The 18,163-nt window shown below is 37.7% G+C and overlaps 1 protein-coding gene across 1 annotated transcript in view; it reads left to right on the top strand.

The window, feature by feature from the left end:
• Positions 1-17,310, top strand: part of LOC113238673 — an 88,829-nt gene extending 71,519 nt beyond the window's left edge. Inside the window, 7 exon segments of the mRNA XM_026475511.1 lie at positions 2,890-3,020; positions 8,282-8,506; positions 9,568-9,701; positions 11,803-11,886; positions 11,888-11,986; positions 14,273-14,347; positions 14,530-17,310. Of these exon segments, the coding sequence (XP_026331296.1) occupies positions 2,890-3,020; positions 8,282-8,506; positions 9,568-9,701; positions 11,803-11,886; positions 11,888-11,986; positions 14,273-14,347; positions 14,530-17,203 (3,422 nt within the window). The 3' untranslated portion in view covers positions 17,204-17,310.
• The last annotated feature ends 853 nt before the right edge of the window (positions 17,311-18,163 follow it).

Here is an 18,163-nt window from a genome sequence, read left to right on the forward strand (position 1 = left end):
CGCTCTGTATACGATTTTAGCGCCTTACAAGTGCGGACACTTTTTAGACCCGACGTCCATATAATTGTAAGTCAATGGTTACATGTGTAAAAATTTTACCAATGGAATAAATTATTATTTAACTTTGTGACGGTGTGACCTCCTTACACCGTCATCTCACCTCTTTGTATCGCCTCTCTCCGCTTGTCATAATTTTTTTTATTTTTTAAATGTATTTAAATTTTAAATTTGAATTGTTCCATCTTCCTTCACTTTCTCGTTTTGTTTTCGTACCACTGTCACTCCCAGCTCGACCGCCACAACAGTCGGAGCTGTTAATAAGCTAATCATGTGTAATAATTTATAAGTCTACACCCTTCATGTATCTATTTCTGTAATTCAGTTTCTCGGCCCATTTAGGGGTAAGTGCCTTAATAATAGATATATTGTTACAGCCTTTCTTTAAACTTTACTTCTTTAATAAATTTTGTGGACCGAAGTTTCCCGTTTCATTGCCGTGAACCTGTTCACGGCTAGTTAGGGTTACAACCCTTTCAACTTTGATTTTGACTTAGACTTTGTTCCGCTCGGAGCACTCCTCCAGCGTGTGCCGGACCTTGTAGATACAGTTGTATTTCTATATATAACTTTATATGTTAAATTGCAATGGGATCCACATATAAGTAAGTTATCAAAACGGCTCAGATCTGCAGTATACGCAATTAAAAAAATACGGAAACTTTCAGACGTTGTAACAGCTAAATTGGTTTACTTCAGCTGCTTTCACAGTTTAATGACATACGTCATTTTGATTTGGGGCAATGCCGCCGATATTAATAGAATCTTTGTCCTGCAGAAACGTGCGGTTAGGGTAATTTACAATCTGGGTCCCAGTGTCTTTGAGAGATAAGTTCAAAGAGATTAACTCTTACACCAACGTCATAATACATTTATTATGAAAATGTTATTGATGTTAAGAGAAATATTTTATTGTTATGGAAACTAGTGACAGACATAACATTAATACAAGGAATAAAAATAAACTAGCTGTTCTTCACGGTCGTCTTCATAAAGTATCAAATTCATTTAAGGGGCAATGTATATGCTTCTGTAACAAGATTCCGGTTCATCATTCAGCCATACGACGCCCACTGCTGGGCTTAGACCTCCCCCAACGATCTCCACGACGATGGATCCTGCGCTGCCCGCATCCATCGGCCTCCCGCAACCTTTACCAGATCGTCGGTCCACCTGGTGGGTTAGCCTACCCACTGAGCGCCGTCCGGTGCGCGGTCACCATTGTAGAACCTTTACGCTCCAACGGCCCCGCCCACTGCCACTTCAGCTGAGCAATTCTTCGAGCTATGTCGGTTACCTTAGTTCTCCTACGGATTTCCTCATTTCTGATTCTATCACGTAGGGTAATACGGAGCATAGCTCTCTCCATTGCCCGCTGAGTGACATTGAGCCTTCTTATGAGACGCATAGTGAGGGACCACGTTTCTGATCCATATGTGATCACTGGCAACACACAGTGATCAAATACTTTCGTTTTGAGGCACTGGGGTAATGTGGACGCAAAGATTTTTTGTAGTTTCCCTAACGCTGCCCATCCGAGCTAGATTCGACGAGAGATCTCTTTCTCAAAGTTGGACTTACCTAACTGGACTGTGTGCCCCAGGTATACGTAATAGTCAACAACTTCGAGTGTAATGCTCCCAATTATAACTGGAGCGAGTACAATATGGACATTCGACATAATCTTCGTCTTGTCCAAGTTCATCTTAAGACTCACTCTTTGGGAAAAACTACTGAGATCTTCGAGCATTGTGTTCAGGTCTCCCAAGGTCTCAGCCATTAGAACTATATCATCAGCAAATCGAAGGTGTGTTAGATACTCGCCATTGATGTTCATGCCAAGTCCTTTTCAGTCCAGAAGCTTGAAAATGTCCTCCAACACGGCAGTGAACAGTTTCGGAGATATCACATCTCCCTGTCTCACGCCTCGTTGCAGTTGTATAAGATTCCCGTTAAAATTCAAAATTTGCCATTTACGAGGTTTAAAACTATAGTGAAACAAAAGCTTTATTCTATAGGTTATTACAGCTTCTGGTATTGGTACGTCTGCGTACTTGGGTGACAAAAATCCGTGGTAGTGACCCGTTTAGCTCTTGCAGGTAATCTCCATCTAAAATGTGTATTTACAAAGAGCTACTCCTGCAGTTTCTTGCTAATTCTTCTCAGGTGAATCTGCCCTACTAATGAGCAGTAGAGTTTCATCAGTATGATGATTTGAAGTGTAATTTCCTTACCTATGAAACAAAGACTTTTTGACTTCGACTTTGACTTTTAAGTTAGTTAGCTTCGTTCGCGGTGTAGAAACGTAATTTTCCTTGTAGCTTTCAATTTTGGTTACTTGTGATTTTATTTGACTGGGTTGTTTGTATTTCTTAGAATCTGGGTTTTTTGCAATACACCGTCTTTAGTCAAAGTCAAAGTCACAGATTATTTATTCCATAGGTAAAATAAATTTACACTTGAAAACGTCATTTTTTAAGCTACTGCTCGTTCACTACGCTGACCTCCCTGAGAGAAACAAGCAAGAAACTCCAGCTCTAACTCTCTAACTATCTCTTTTCAAATTAACTTAAATGCTATAAAATGCATTTTGAATCATATTTGTGTGGAATCTAGACTCACGTTGTCTCTCCATACATCTTTATCTACTACTTAGTATACAATTTTGTAATATGACTTTTCAATTAAAATACTTTTAATGTAAGTTTTAAACTTAGGAAGTCTAGTCCAGTATGCTACCCGTTCGGCTTCGGAGGCAGTACAAAGATCAACGACATTACCCCAAGGCAGCAACGAATTCGTTATACTAACTGCAGTTCTGATCTTTTTCAGGGTTAACTCTACTGATCTCCCACCTGCCAACGGGCTCATGCGTGAAGGCCACATCTCTGATATTCGGGAAGACGACTAGCACCACGGCTGCACCTGAAGAGGTGCCTTCAGGAGCTGATAATGGAGCGCAGGTGGGTTGGATTAATATTGTATTACCGAAGAGAGAAACTAAGGGCTATCTTACATACTCAATGGTTTGCTCCCTTAAAATGGGACATGGTACTTTGCCTACAGATAAGTGACAGTTAAATGAAATAAAACTTGTAATACCATTAATACAAATGTCATTTATATTCATTATCATCATATCAGCCGGAAGACGTCCACTGCTGAACCTATGTTCAACTAAAACCTATGTTCTGCAGAACATAGGCCTCCCCCAAAGATTTCCAGACCAGCCGATCTGACGCGCCGCGCAGCCATCGGTTACCCGCCGCCCTTACCAGGTCATTCGTCCATCTAGTAGTGGGCCGTCCCACTGAACGTCTTCCAGTTCTTGGTCTCCATTTGAGAACCTTTCTGCCCCAGCGGCCGTCAGTTCCACGAGCTATGTGCCCTGCCCACTGTCACTTCAACTTGCTAATCCTTCGAGCTATGTCGGTGACTTTCGTTCTTCTACGGATCTCCTCATTTCTATTCATTTATATTAAAAAGAAGTAATTTATTAATACAAAGATCGAACACAGAAAACCCACGACCATGCTGCACCGTAGCATTGCTCTTACCTTTTTTCTTCTCTCTTTTTCGGAAGCTACAGGTCAAGTTGCCTGTCGAAATTCTCCTATGTGTTTTTGTTATAGGTCTTTGTACTGGCTTCCGGCATTCGTCGCCACTGGTGACATCTAGTGAGAGATTTTTAAAAACCTTCTCATTCATGAACAAATTTGTCTATGTGTTTCATCTTTAGTAATAATCATTACAAATAAAAAACGTAGATACGACAACAAGCACATAGAGAAATTCGTGAGGTCCGCTGGTTAGTTCCGTGGCTTAGTTGACTCGGTTTGCTAGACGTCGATTCGTATCCGGCCGGATGAAGGAATTTTTTTCTAAATGTTCGATCTTTGTATTAATAATAAAACTATAACAAACTAGTGGAGTAATTTCACATAAAAAATAATTAAATATCAATTCAATAAAAATTTAAATACTGTGAATAGCGACTTCTCTAGGCGGGCCTGGTATCTATAAAGGTATCTAGCTGGGTGACGAAATACTTTCACAGATTTCCCATAGATGGCGCTACGGCTAAAAAGTCGTTGAAAAACCAAATACAAAGATCTGACTACAAGCACATAGAAAAATTCGCGAGATCCGCTGGTTCTTTCCGTGGCTTAGCTGGTATAGCGTCTGGCTCGGTTTGCTAGAAGACGTCGTTTCAAATCCGGCCGGATCGAAGGAATGTTTTCTAAGTGTTTGATCTTTATATTATTACAAAACATTTAATAATAGTACAAATTATTCACGAAAAATAATGACAGACCCATTGACTTACAAATAAATGGACGACAGGTCTAATACAAAAACCACGAAAAAAATGTCCCAGGTCAACCTATTTAAACGTAGTGACAGGTAAAGAAATATGAAAAAGCTAAAACGTTGAATTTAAATTGTAATGTCATCGCAGTACTGTCTAATTTTGCTTGCTTCGCTGTCAGTCGAACAAACGAAGACTAAAGCGTGAATGACGCTCTGTATACGATTTTCACGCCCTATAAGTTCGGACACTTTTTAGCGCGGACCCGACGTCCATATAATTGTAAGTCAATGGACAGACCACATTAATAGCTACAATAATAAGCTGTTCTTAACAATCGCCTTCACACAGTCACAAATTCATACAAGGGAAAATATATTATACGCTTCTGTAACAAGATTCCGGTTAATATTCAAAATATACCATCCACAAGGTTTAAAACTGTGGTTAAACAAAAACTTTATACTAAACGTTATTTATACAGCTTTCGCGTACTTGAACGATAAAAATCCGTGGTAATGACCCGTTGGCTCTTGCAAATAGTCTCGGTTTATGGTATTTGATATAAGTATTGTAAAATGATGAATATATGCAATGGTTTATTTACAAAGAGAGTTTCCCTAGAGTTTCTTGCCCATTCCTCTCATGGCCTTACGAATAAGCAGCAGAGTTTATCAATATTTGTGAATGACGATTTCAAGTATAGTTTAGTTACCTACAAAATGAAGGTTAATTTTTATATATTTAAGATTTAACTTTGGCTTTCTTCGAAAGTTCGGGTGACTTATTTACTTCGGTGGCGTAGTTACCCAAAGTGGGTTTTGGCCTCCGGCATCAGATTCTTCCACGCCTCTCAGTTCCAACCCAACTCCTTCTAACTCTGGGGTTCCTCAGATCTTTCTGGACCTCAACACTCCAGTCCAGGCCAGTCGGCGTCCACTTGGCCGTCTCATGTACGCTCTCTTCGCAGCACGATCCTCTCTCATTCTCTCCACGTGTCATAGCCAATGGAGTCTCGCTGCTCTAGTTTCTCCCACAATATGGTACCCGGACATCATATCTTCAATTTCAAGGTAAGAACCTTGAAATTGAAGACCTGGTGTCGAAATCTGATGTCTGGGCTCGAAAAGAAGAGGGCAAGAAAGATCTTGGATGGAAGGATGGGAATCTTCCTTTGAGTCGGTTTTAGAATCTTCTGCAAGATTTTGCTTTCCGAGCTAGCTGTCTTAATTGTTACTATTCAATACAGCCTATTTTGCACAAGGAAATGAATAACATAAAAGTTACCTACCTTGGATATCTTATATGCACAAGTATATACATAACAAGTACACAAATCCTACGCAATGTGCGTGAAGTTCGTTGTCATAAAAAGTTGCTTTATTTCCTGATTTTATTATCCGGTTCCTTTCTTTCCGGATACTTGTTGATAAAGAACAATGGCTAATTCCCATATAAATTTTTGTTGACGTAATTTATATGCGTCTGTTTATGAGGTTTACTATTCTGAGATGATTATTTCGTTTTTATATACTGAGTCATAAGTTAGCATATCCCATATGCCTGTAATTTCACCAGCACCCTTACCCTTCAAAACCGAAACACAGTAATGCTGACATTACTCAAGATTATTAGAAATAGGTAAGATAAGTGTACACTGGTTTGTTCGTTTAATTCTTAGACTGTTTTTCTTTTACCATCCTCTAAGGTTTAATTGTATATTAATAGTAATTTTTTATTTTATTTTTTAAATTTATTGACTGCGTTCTTTGTATTCTCCTGTAATCTCTTTTCGGCTTGCTAAGCACTTTATATTGTTTCATGTTGGTGGAAATTCGTAAATGGCATTGGATTACTCATATTTAAGTTTACTATAATTGTATTATTTGTCCGTGAATTTTCCTAAAATGTATAAATAAATAAATAAATAAATAAATAAGATTATAAGATTATGTTTTACATAATTGAATAAATTGTATTCGGTGTACTATTATATTACAATGAACTACAGGAATCTTAAACGTAGTTAATAGAAGCTGTGGGTTTGTAACGTGACGGAAATTCAGAGGAAAACATTTTTTATACAGTAGGGTCAAAACGAAGTTAAACCATAACAAAAACAAAACAGAGTTAATACATACCATGCACTGGTAACTCAGGCACAAAAGATGGTTTTTATGAAACATGCCATCTATCCCTGATATCGGGAACTTTTTGTTTTGCTACTTTTTTGCATGGCATATTTGAAGCAGAAATTAAAGTATTTGCGCAATACGTTTGATTCATATCAGTTCCGAATACGAGAAATGACGGTCCGAAAAGTCACAGGGATCATTTTGTCTCTAGGATTACAAGCGACATTCGTTTTTTCACGGATTTGAATAGGACTTGGTTGACAAGCGACATCCCAAGTGGGTCCGAATTTTCTAGATTTGTATAGCCTCGGATTCGGAAAGAACAGACAGACGCGCTTATCCTTAATTATCTATAATTGCAAATTGATCGAATCAGTACATTTGATATTACGTGAAGTGACCCAAAATCGCTTAAATATGGTATTTTTGTATACGTTTTTAGGCGATAACCATTGACTTACAAATAAATGGACGACGGGTCTAATACAAAAACCAAGAAAAAAATGTCTCAAGTCAACCTATTTAAACGTAGTGACATGTAAAGGAATATGAAAAAGCTAAAACGTTGAATTTAAATTGTAATGTCATCGCAGTACTGTCTAATTTTGCTTGATTCGCTGTCAGTCGAACAAACGAAGACTAAAGCGTGAATGACGCTCTGTATACGATTTTAACGCCCTATAAGTTCGGACACTTTTTAGCGCGGACCCGACGTCCATATAATTGTAAGTCAATGGCGATAACATAGCACGTGGAATTTTGAAAATAGTACATATTTGTAACACGTATCTTGAAGTGTTGCTTGAAAATCCAAGAATATTGCTAATTGTCATAGGCAATACAAAATTACAGTGAGACTCTGGTGATTATTTTTTGACATATTTTTCTCGGGCAAACCAAACTTGCGTACTACCAAATTTGGTGTGTTTATTAAAATGATACTTATCTTGGTAGACTTGCCAATAAAATCTTTTTTTGGCTGTTAGACGTCGCTCAATATTAAGAAATTAAGAAACTGACCGTTGTAGATATCTGTTCGGTCGTAGTAATTCGACATTTGATTTTTTTCATTTAAGTATAATTTTATTTTTGGACAGGCATTTAGTGTAACTACAAAAACCCAGTAAATTTATTTAATTCAATCTTGTAATTATGACATTTGAAGACGCCAAAGAGTTCTTATAACAACGATTTCGCCATTGTTCTTTGTTGATTCGAGTTTGATATTGGATTATTGCATCTAGTATATAAGCAGAAATAGGTAACTGGCAACTCAAAACTCAACACAAAAATCAGTCAAACGGTACTGTTATCACTTTTAAATATCAACTCTCGTTTGCGCTGAAATCACAAATTAGAAAGCTGAAATAGTACAGTGCTAACAACTGACCTGTGTGTAGTCCCGTATATTACAAAAATATTCAGTATTAATTGTAATAAAGATAATATCTCTAACAATTGGGGGCTTTTCATTCGGTGGTGTGGGAAAAACAGCAAAACATCTAATTACGAAACAAACGGAATCAATTTCATCGGTAATTAAATATGTAATTTTTCCATTTTCGTCCGTTACAACAAAGCTCAAGTTAAACTGGTCATTTGAAGTGAAATAATTGACGACACTCGTCAATTGTTTCGAATTCGGGCTGACCAATCGGAGCGCACTTGTATTGACTCCCCATTGACTGTTTTTAACCACCGACACAAAAAGAGGGAAGTTACAAGAAGCCTTAGTCTGTATAAAAACATAAAATCTTAAAAATCTCTTTCTAAATTCCAGGTGGAAACGGAAGAAGGCGAGTCAACCTCCCAAAACACAACAAGGAAACTCAGCGGTATACCTCAGATAGACTACATATACGACCCTAACTTACCCAGAGAGCTGAACGGATATAATCTGTCCGAATACCCGTTTTACGAGACTGTACCCCCGCCGGAGACCATTGACTTCAAATGTGATGGATTACACGACGGATTCTACGCTTCCGTCCCGCATAAATGTCAGGTACTTTAGTTCGTAACTATGGCTTAATGAACGAGAGGAATAACAAGTGTCGTGCTGCACACTGGATTATTTCAAAAAGATTTTTCTGACAATATTCAATAACAAGTCGATTTCAAAAGTACGTGGAATTACGTCTATTTGCCAAGGTTTATTGTACCGGAAAGTGCGCGAAACCGGATTCATTCCCTAGTTTGCCCTTAGAGGTGGAATATTTTTTTTATTTCTTAAAATTGAAATAGGACTACTTCTGAGGTATTATATTTATAATAACAGGATTTAGCGCGTGATATACATACAAAAAAGACCTTTTTTTGAAGTCAGTTAAATATTTAATGGTTTGTCTATTCATTTCAATTATCAATGAAATAGTTTTTTTTACTATCGTGCCATATAACAACAACTAACTAGTTTTTTAGGCACTTTTTTCAAACAACTTGTTATTGAATATCGTCAGAAAAATCCCTACCGCGTCGCGCAGCTACCTCAGGAACCGACTCAATTAAGCGGTACCTTATCATATTTAGTTTGTACGTTATACGATTGATATAAAGTTCAATATGCTTTGTACAATTTCGTTAGAAAAATTCGCTTCTATTTCTTTCCGGGGGACGTAAATGTCAGATGATAAAGCCAGTGATTAATCAATCCATCTCCCGATTAGAATAAATATTAAATCTGAATTAAGGCAACTGTCTTTGCTAATGAAGTATAATTAATTGATTACATTATATACACGAATCTTTTGTGCACTTGTTCTTTGTTGCCTCTTTATAATATAGTTTATAATTGTAACTTTTTTATAAAAAAAAAACCAACGTCAAAAGTTCGTTGAGTGCACAACAGTGGATTCATCCCCCAGTTTACCACACTTAGAGGTGGAATATTTTCTTGAAATTTAAATACATCCAATACTGAGGTACCCTCTTTCCTACAAAACAAGAATCACCGATATCTGTTCACGACAGACGAAAGTCGGCCGGAATTTCATTTCCTACGTGCAACAATCACAAAAGCGTAAGAACTGAATATGTAGTTCATCTCCTTTTTTCCTCACATTCCAGGTGTACCATCACTGTCTGTTCGGGACCAGATACGATTTCCTATGCGCGAACTACACAGCGTTCGACCAGAAAACATTTATCTGCCATTTTGTGTCTGAAGTCGATTGTAAGAACTCGCCTAATTATTACAATAGGTAAGTAGTTTTAACTTTAATTTATTTAAGTCATCTGTAATGTTAAAATAATAACGCATAGAATGATAGTTTCATATCAAACGAACGGTCACAAGTGAGGCAAAAATCAAATTCATGTAGGCTAGTTTTAGTAGTAGGTTAATTTTCGGTTTTAGTGAATATTTATATAAAAATACAAGTTGAAACGCGTTACTTCCTTGTGGAATGTGACGTTAGTATCTATTTTATGTTTGTCTGACGTATTTTTACACTCATTTACCGCACATTTCGTCATTTTTAGCTAAAATTCTGGAGCTGTTCGCGGTGCAAGTTGACCTTGACCACTGAAGGCCCGCCCGCTCGTGTCGCTCGACCCATTGGGCGCGCTTCAATTTGCCTCATTTAGCGTGTGCGGACTAGGTTTCTATGCGTTATTATTCTGTCTGTAATACATTCAACACTTGTGTTATCAAAATACACCAACATGTTTAACGTGTTTCTGAGGTGATAAGTGACACGTTTAGAAATAACAGCCGCAGAGCTTTAAAATACAAAGATCTGAGGAGCACTGCCACTGTGCGCGTCACCCTGAGACGTAGCTTGATAAGTCTCATGTGCCTGGAATTCCTAAAGTTCCTAATCCGAGTTTACATAAAGACTATAGAAAACTCCGTCTCACTTCGGATGTCGCTTGTGGACTAAGTCCGATTCAAATCCGAGAAAATACAGTGATGGAATACCGATTGGGGTTAGAAGGATATAACTTACTTCATTTTCAAAGCATTCTAATTATAAATCTATTCACTCAGCCAATGATTCTACTCATAGAGTAGAGCCTAGACTACAATACGAATATCGCTTGTACACCTAGAGATAAAATATGATCCCTGTTACATTTCGGATCCTCATTTCTCGGGTTCGGGACTGATAAGAATCGGACGTAGTGAGCAATCGCTCGTACCCTTTAAAACCGGAATACAGTAATGCTGACATTACTGCTTGGCGGCAGACATAGGTAAGGCAGTACTTGGACATGGACGAACCCGTTCACAACGAGCTCTACTACTACAGTGCTTTCAGACATGTTGACAAATTTTATGACAAAGTTTTAGTACAATTTCTATATGTTAGCAATAATGAATGAATAAATAAATAAGCATGCCGCAAAGTTTGAAAACAAAGGCTTTCATTCAGTGCGTTCTACCTGTTATGACATACGGAGCCGAGACGTGGGTACTCACGATGCGGTTCGACCATCAGTGAACTGTCGCTCAGCGAGCTATGGAACTTGGAGTTTCTCTGAAGGACAAGGTACGGAACGAGGTTATCCGACAGAGAACCAAGGTCGTCGACATAGCTGGTAGAATAAGCAAGCTAGGCAATGGGCTGGTCATATCTGTCGAAGAATCGACAACCGTTGGGGAAGCGAGTTCTTGAGTGTAGACCACGGCTCCGCGAACACAGTGCAGAACGCTCTCTGGCCAGATTGACGTGACGATTTGAGGACCGGGCGAAATAGTGTGCTTTGAGAGAGGCTTACGGCTAGCAGTGGACCGCGATAGGCTGGTGATGACGGTGAAATAAATATGGCTTCTTCTTATCGTATCAATGCTTGCTATCGTGGTGTAAGAAATTGCAGGTATGCTACGACGTATAGGAAAGGAATTGTGTGTCGTACGGGGAGGCTCTTTCGTGCAGCCCATGATCAAATATCAACCGAAATGGGGTTTAAATTTTTATCTATTTTTATTCATTTTTATTTGCCAAAATTACTTTCGTAAAAAGGACTTAATGGTACCTAAGAGCGTTTGCAGACTACGTCCGATTCGTAAATCTAATCTGAATTCAAGAAATGACGGTCGGAAATGTCACAGGGATCATTTTATCTCTAGGTGTACAAGCGATATTCACATTACGGCCCGGGAAACGAACCTGGGACCTCTGCGTGGCAGTCCGGTATGGTAACCGTTCGGCCACGGAGGCAGTTTAATTAAATTCGAAATGTGTCCAATCTTTCTAGATTTGTATAGTCTCGGAGTACCATTAAAAAAACACTCTGTATAATTATGTCAACTATATATCAATTACTGCTATCAATGGTTAATCAACAATCTTTTTTCAGAAACGAAGCCCTGTACAAGGTAGCGTCAACAACGCCGCCTCCCCCCCCCCCCCCCGCCCCCAACAACCACGACCCCCCATCCACCACCCGTACGACCAGAAGGTCGCCGTCGACGACCTGCGTACAGATACGATTATTACGACGACGATTATTATGGAAGAGATGACTATGAATATGAGGAAGAGTAAGTATCATCAAATTTATGGCCGCCTGGTACCGTAAACTACACCCAATAACAATTGAAGCGGTTTTAGTTCTGTAGCGTATCGCTACCCTGCGTATCTAAATGCAGAAACCGTTACAACTCGTTAAAGCACGTAACTTTCGTCGGTTCTTGAACCTGAGTCCTTGATCCCTATCGACCGTTCCGCAAGCTCAAAATTATTTTAGGCCGTAGGACTGGCGAGGGAAATAGACAACCGAAATAACTTTTATATAAAATTAATTTGCCACCCTTTGAGGTAAAATATTGTCTTCAAATTTAAATGGGACCAATACCCAGGTACCCTCTTTCCAACAAAAAAAGAATCATCAACATCAGTTCATAAATAATAATTATTAATCGACTTCCTATAAAGAGGTTCTCAATTCGTCTGTTTTTTTTGTGTGTAGTTACGCGATTATTCCGGCATTTTTTTTGCTGGAAAGAGTTATTAGTCCCATTTAAATTTGAAAAAAATATTCCACCACTAACGGCACAAGCCATGCTCGTACGCACGCGACGGCCCGCGCGGCGATTATATTACTCAGAGGAATTTAATCGTTGTTGCCTAGACTATATGGATTCAGATTCGCCATTAATGTACATGAAGGCATGGTAACTGGGCGGTCGCCGCGAAACAATTTTCTCGTATAACTGGGCGCTAAGGGTGACAAATTAGTGAATGTATCCGGTAGCTTATCTCAACAAAACTTGGCAAATTAACGTACTTCCATGAACTTTTGAGGTCAGTTTTTAATTTTTTAAATTACTTTGAAGATTATTATGTTATAATTATTAATACAAAGATCGAACACTCAGAAAAAATTCCTTCGATCCGGTCGGATTCGAACCGACGTCCTCTTGCATACCGTGCCAGACGCTATACCAACTAAGCCACGGAACGACCCAACGAACCTCACGAATTTTTCTATGTGCTTGTGTCGTGTCTTTGTACTTGGTCTTTCAACGACTTTTTAGTCGTAGCGCCATCTATGAGAAATCTATGACAGATTTATCACCCAGTTAGTACCTTTACAGCTACCAGTCATGGCGAGAGATGTCCGTGAGGTCCGTTGGTTCGTTCCGTGGCTTAGTTGGTATAGCGTCTGGCACGGTATGCAAGAAGGACGTCAGTTCGAATCCGACCGGATCGAAGGAATTTTTTCTGAGTGTTTTTTCTGATTGTTCGATCTTTGTATTAATAATTATAACAAACTAGTGGAGTAATTTCACAAAAAAATAATTGAATATCAATTCAATAAAAATTTTATTGATTATTATGTTATTAGTATATTGTGGTGGCTTGGTTTCAAGCAAGTATCTTAGACTTAACAGTAAAATGGCACCAAAGTAAACTTGAAAAGAATTATTAGATAACGCGGTAGTGCCAACCTTGTTTTACGTTATTGGGATTGCCAATAATTTGGACATACCAATGCTTCGTTGACCAGAAACATAATAAACTCAATTTTCTGGTACCATCTTGTATCACAAGGTTTATCATCATTTCGGGCAGCGATTTTGCAGTTTCCTGCGAAATATATGTGACATCAGTTACGCAGGACTTCAGGCACGACTTTTTTCGTCTTTCTGGCTTACGCTGACCTAGAGGATGTATTTCCTTCAAATCCTTGCTAATACTTTAAGAGTGTATCCATGTATTCATCTGTATAAGTCCATAATATGCAATCCATCATGTAGACAATCTCGGCAACAAATCAAAAATTCGGAGAAAATAGAGTAGAAAGGCATAAAATTCATGTACAATTAAATAAGCCTCCTTGGAAATGAAACTATTTTCCCGGATTTAAATCGCGATTAGTTTTTTTAAACAAACCAACGTTTCAGGCCCAAAGTTTGATTTACAGGTGTCATGTTCACGGTTGACTGAGGTGGTAAAGTCACCAACCAGTTATGTCAAACATTAATGCAAACCACCTTATTTTTCACTATAGTTACAAAAGTTATTAGTTAAATACCTTATTTTTTAATTTTACAAGGAACATTCCAATTTTCGCTACGCCTTGCTAATATTTAACAATATGATTTTTTTAAATTAAATTTGTTATTAATTAATAATGGAAATTAGAATAATTTATAACATATTAATTAGTACTGCAATTTGTGTCTGTTTGGGATTTTTCATCAAAGGTTGGTTTGTTTGAAAATGGTTTGATAAAAAAATAGTTTCTATGTGCAACAATCGCGAAAACCTAAGAACTAATTCGTCCTTGGTTGCTATAGTAAATGAAATATTTTTAATTACAGTCGTCCCAGAAGACCAAGGCCTCGTGGACAGGGTAGACCTGGCAAGCGAAGGCCGTACGATTTTGAGGAAGACAGGTAATTATATCTCAATCTTCGTTTACTCTTCAATCCGCTCAGATAAAAAAATATTCTACTCGTTATTGAACCCAGTTGTCTTCAGAGAAACTATTTCTGCTTAATACCAGCATTCTAAAAAAAATAAATTCGTTTATGTATTTTGAAAATTGACAATATTTAAGTCGTATATGTAATCCTAGATATGAATCGCGTCCTCGCCAACGCGACGAAATGGACGATGACTACGAAGAAGATCGCCGTTACGATGAACGTCGCCTACGGCCAGCGAAAAGACCTTACGACCAACGACGACCTTACGACGATGAGGAGCGACGACCTGGACCCAGAGCAGGAAGTAGACGACCCAGACCACGTGACGAGGAACGATATCGTGATGATGATAGACGTAACGGACAGAGAGATCAGAAACGTGACGACGGTAAACTAAATGAGGGTAGAGATAGATTAAGAGACGAATTGAGACCTGCGAGAGACGAAATAAGACAGCAAGATGAAATCAGACCTCGTGATGAAGTGAGATCAAGAGATGAAGTAAGAGCGAGAGATGAAATTAGACCTCGTGATGAGATAAGACCAAGGGATGAAATTAGATCTCGCGATGAAATCAGACCGAGAGATGATTTAAGGCCGAAGGACGAAATTAGACCACGAGATGAAATACGATCACGGGATGAAGTTAGAGCTCGTGATGAAATCAAGCCACGCGATGATCCTATTATTAGACCACGAGACGAGATTAGGTCTCGTGATGAAAGGCCACCAGAAGTCCGTCCTACAGACAAAAGACCCAGAGACGAATTTCGACCTCGGGACGAAAGACACGATCAAACCAGACTTCGTGATGGACCCAGACCAAGAGATGAAGATAAAAGACCTAGAGACGATAGGTACAATACAGAAGGCAGAAGATATAGAGAAGATCGTGATAGACCTTATAGAAACAGGGATGAGAAACCTGAACGACTATTAAGAGATGATGACAGGGATGAGAAGCCAGAAAGAAGACCACCAACAGCTCCAGAAGGTCAAACTTTGGTGAAACCACACGGATTTGGTATTTTCAGTCAGCCCAGAATGCCACCTAAAATCAAAAGGCCAGTTCCAGCTAATGAAAAAGAAAAATATGAATACGTAACTGTTACTACTACCAAAGCACCTCCTAAAATAAATCCTGATGAAGAGTATTATGATGATTATGAAGTAGAAGATAATCGAAGACCCTCTTCTTCTGGCAAAACAAGTATTGTTCAAAGACCTAGATCCGAACCCATAGAGAAAGAAAAGTTTAAACCTTCTAGACCACATTTCACAAGTCCAGCTGCTAATAAAAATAAACCAGTTAAACCTGAGTATGAGTATGAATATTCCTATGAACCTCCAAAAATTCAGAAATATCAAAGGAATAGAGATGAACGTCAAAATATTCCAAATCAAAAACCATCGATAAAAGGTGGTGATGATTATTATTACGACGAGGAAGAAAGAAAGGAAGAAACACCAAAAGTTGTCGAAGAAGATGTAACATATAGGATAAAGGATTTGAAGCCTAATGTAAGAGTAGTCAAACGTCCTTTTTTACCATCTAGGGGTGGTAGTCCTTACTTGCCAAGAGGATTGCAGCCCGTAGCTGGGAGAAACTTATCTACTCTCCCTCATACCACCCCTAAACCTACCACCACCACGACTACTACTACCACTACTACTACAACAACCCCATCTCCTGTTCCTTCTACTACAACAAAACCAACAACTTATAAACCAACAACTACGTTTATAACTGAGAAAACAACAACAACAACAGATGATATATTTACAACACCAGCTGAAGAATATGAAGAATATTACGACGAAGATGAAGATGATGACGATAAGCACAAACCGTTAACGACGACTATCGAATCTGAAACTCAAACTTTTGAAAATGAAAGACCATCTACAACACATGAACCGGAAGAAAAACCTACGACATCTTTTGAACCTGTAGCTACTGAGAAAGACATTAACGAATCATACAAATCACAACAACTGAACAACAATCAAAACACCGAAAGCAATAATAAAAAACCAGCACTAAAAGAAACTAATCAAGCAGAACTTTTAGCGTCTAAAGTATTAAACTCTTATAACGACCAATACGAAGCTATTCAAAAACAACTAGAGGGTAGTTTAAACCCTACAGAATATTTGAAACAATTCTATCCCGATGGATTTATTGGTAAATCGAAACAATCATACCAGGCGGAAGTACCTTTTAAACCGATACCGAAGTTTCCAGAGCTAGAAAAAGACAAACCAGATTTCAAAACAGACTTTAAATCAAAAGAAACGTACTCAAACGTTAAGGTAGAACCCGCTAAAGCGCCAGAATACAAACCCAAAGACTATGCATATTACAAAACAAAAATAGAAGAACAAGCTTACAAACCAATTGCGAAGCCCGTTCCAAAACCAGATGTTTCAAAACCTTATACTGCGACAGGGAAACCTGTGATTCCAGATGATTCTATAAAACAGAACCTTGCTGATTCTGTTGAAACTGAATATGATGTCCGATTAAATGAAGCGCTGGCCCCTAGCGTGCCCCCAACTGTAAATATTAGGACGCCGAGTGGTTTCGTTATACCATCAGAGAGAGATTATACCTTCTCTAGATTTAGAAGTAACTTCTACAGTGAGCCACAATATGCTGCGTCGGAATTATTACCTTTCCAGGTGAGAAAAAGACCACAGGTGCAAGGTGTAACAATACGTACTCCGTCGTCATATTTCTTGCATCCGCAAAGGCTGTACGACGACGGCAGAACACAGAGGCAATTAGTTTATAGACATACAGGAGATTTTTTGAATTTCTAAATTAAAATGGTGACGTCATTTTGTATAGAAGAGAATTTGGACACGGAAGACAAAATACATATTAATTTGTTTTATATCCATCAAAGTGATTGTACTGTTTTTGAGAATTACAACGGATTTAAAAACGGAAGCATAATAAACCACCTTCGACGTGTTGAAAGATTCCAAAGAACGAATTGAATTTTGAAGTGTCAATTCTATTGTTACCGTCCGTGCTCGAGTTTTCTTACATGCAAATCCAGCCTAAACTAAATTGTGATTCTGGTAACCTTTGGGAGATCGAATATTGTATTAAAAACCTACTAGGTTTTAGAATTGGTCCCCGTAAAGTGGGTTCACAGAACTTTTATTCGCAGTAACTTATTTAATTTATTACTTTTCGTATTTAAATGTTAATTAAAAATTATTATTTTGGAACAATACAAGTAACAAGTAAAAATTTCAATTAATTTGATAATTTTAATGCAAAGTATTATTCAAAAACGGGGCTAAAATTGCTAAATAGGGGGACCTTATTCTATTTTTAGTAAATCTATAGGTTTTTTAAAATAAATAATACTACAGGTTTTTAGTAAACAAATAAAAAAATTACTACAGTAATTAAGTCATAATAATTTATTTTTAAGATGGATAATACTTCAAAATCTATTACCACTGCCAACTCTTTTATATAATAGAATATGAAATATATTTTTTAAGAATCGAAATACTCTAAGTTACCTTATTTTTAAGAATAAATTGTATAAAAAGAAATTGAAAAAAAAAACTATTTTTCAAAGGTTACCCTTCGTGCACTGATAATTTGTAAATTGGATCAAAATATTATAATTATATATTTGTTGTAAAATAATCAATATAAATTGTAATTATAATTTAAAAAAATAATTTTAAGTTACGTTTAGTAAAGAAATAAAAAAATGAAAATTGCATGCGTGTTTTATTTTGAACAAAAATAAAATT

The sequence above is a fragment of the Hyposmocoma kahamanoa genome, unplaced genomic scaffold (assembly GCF_003589595.1).
Source record: "Hyposmocoma kahamanoa isolate Upper Pololo Valley unplaced genomic scaffold, ASM358959v1 104, whole genome shotgun sequence".
Lineage (NCBI taxonomy): Eukaryota > Metazoa > Arthropoda > Insecta > Lepidoptera > Cosmopterigidae > Hyposmocoma > Hyposmocoma kahamanoa.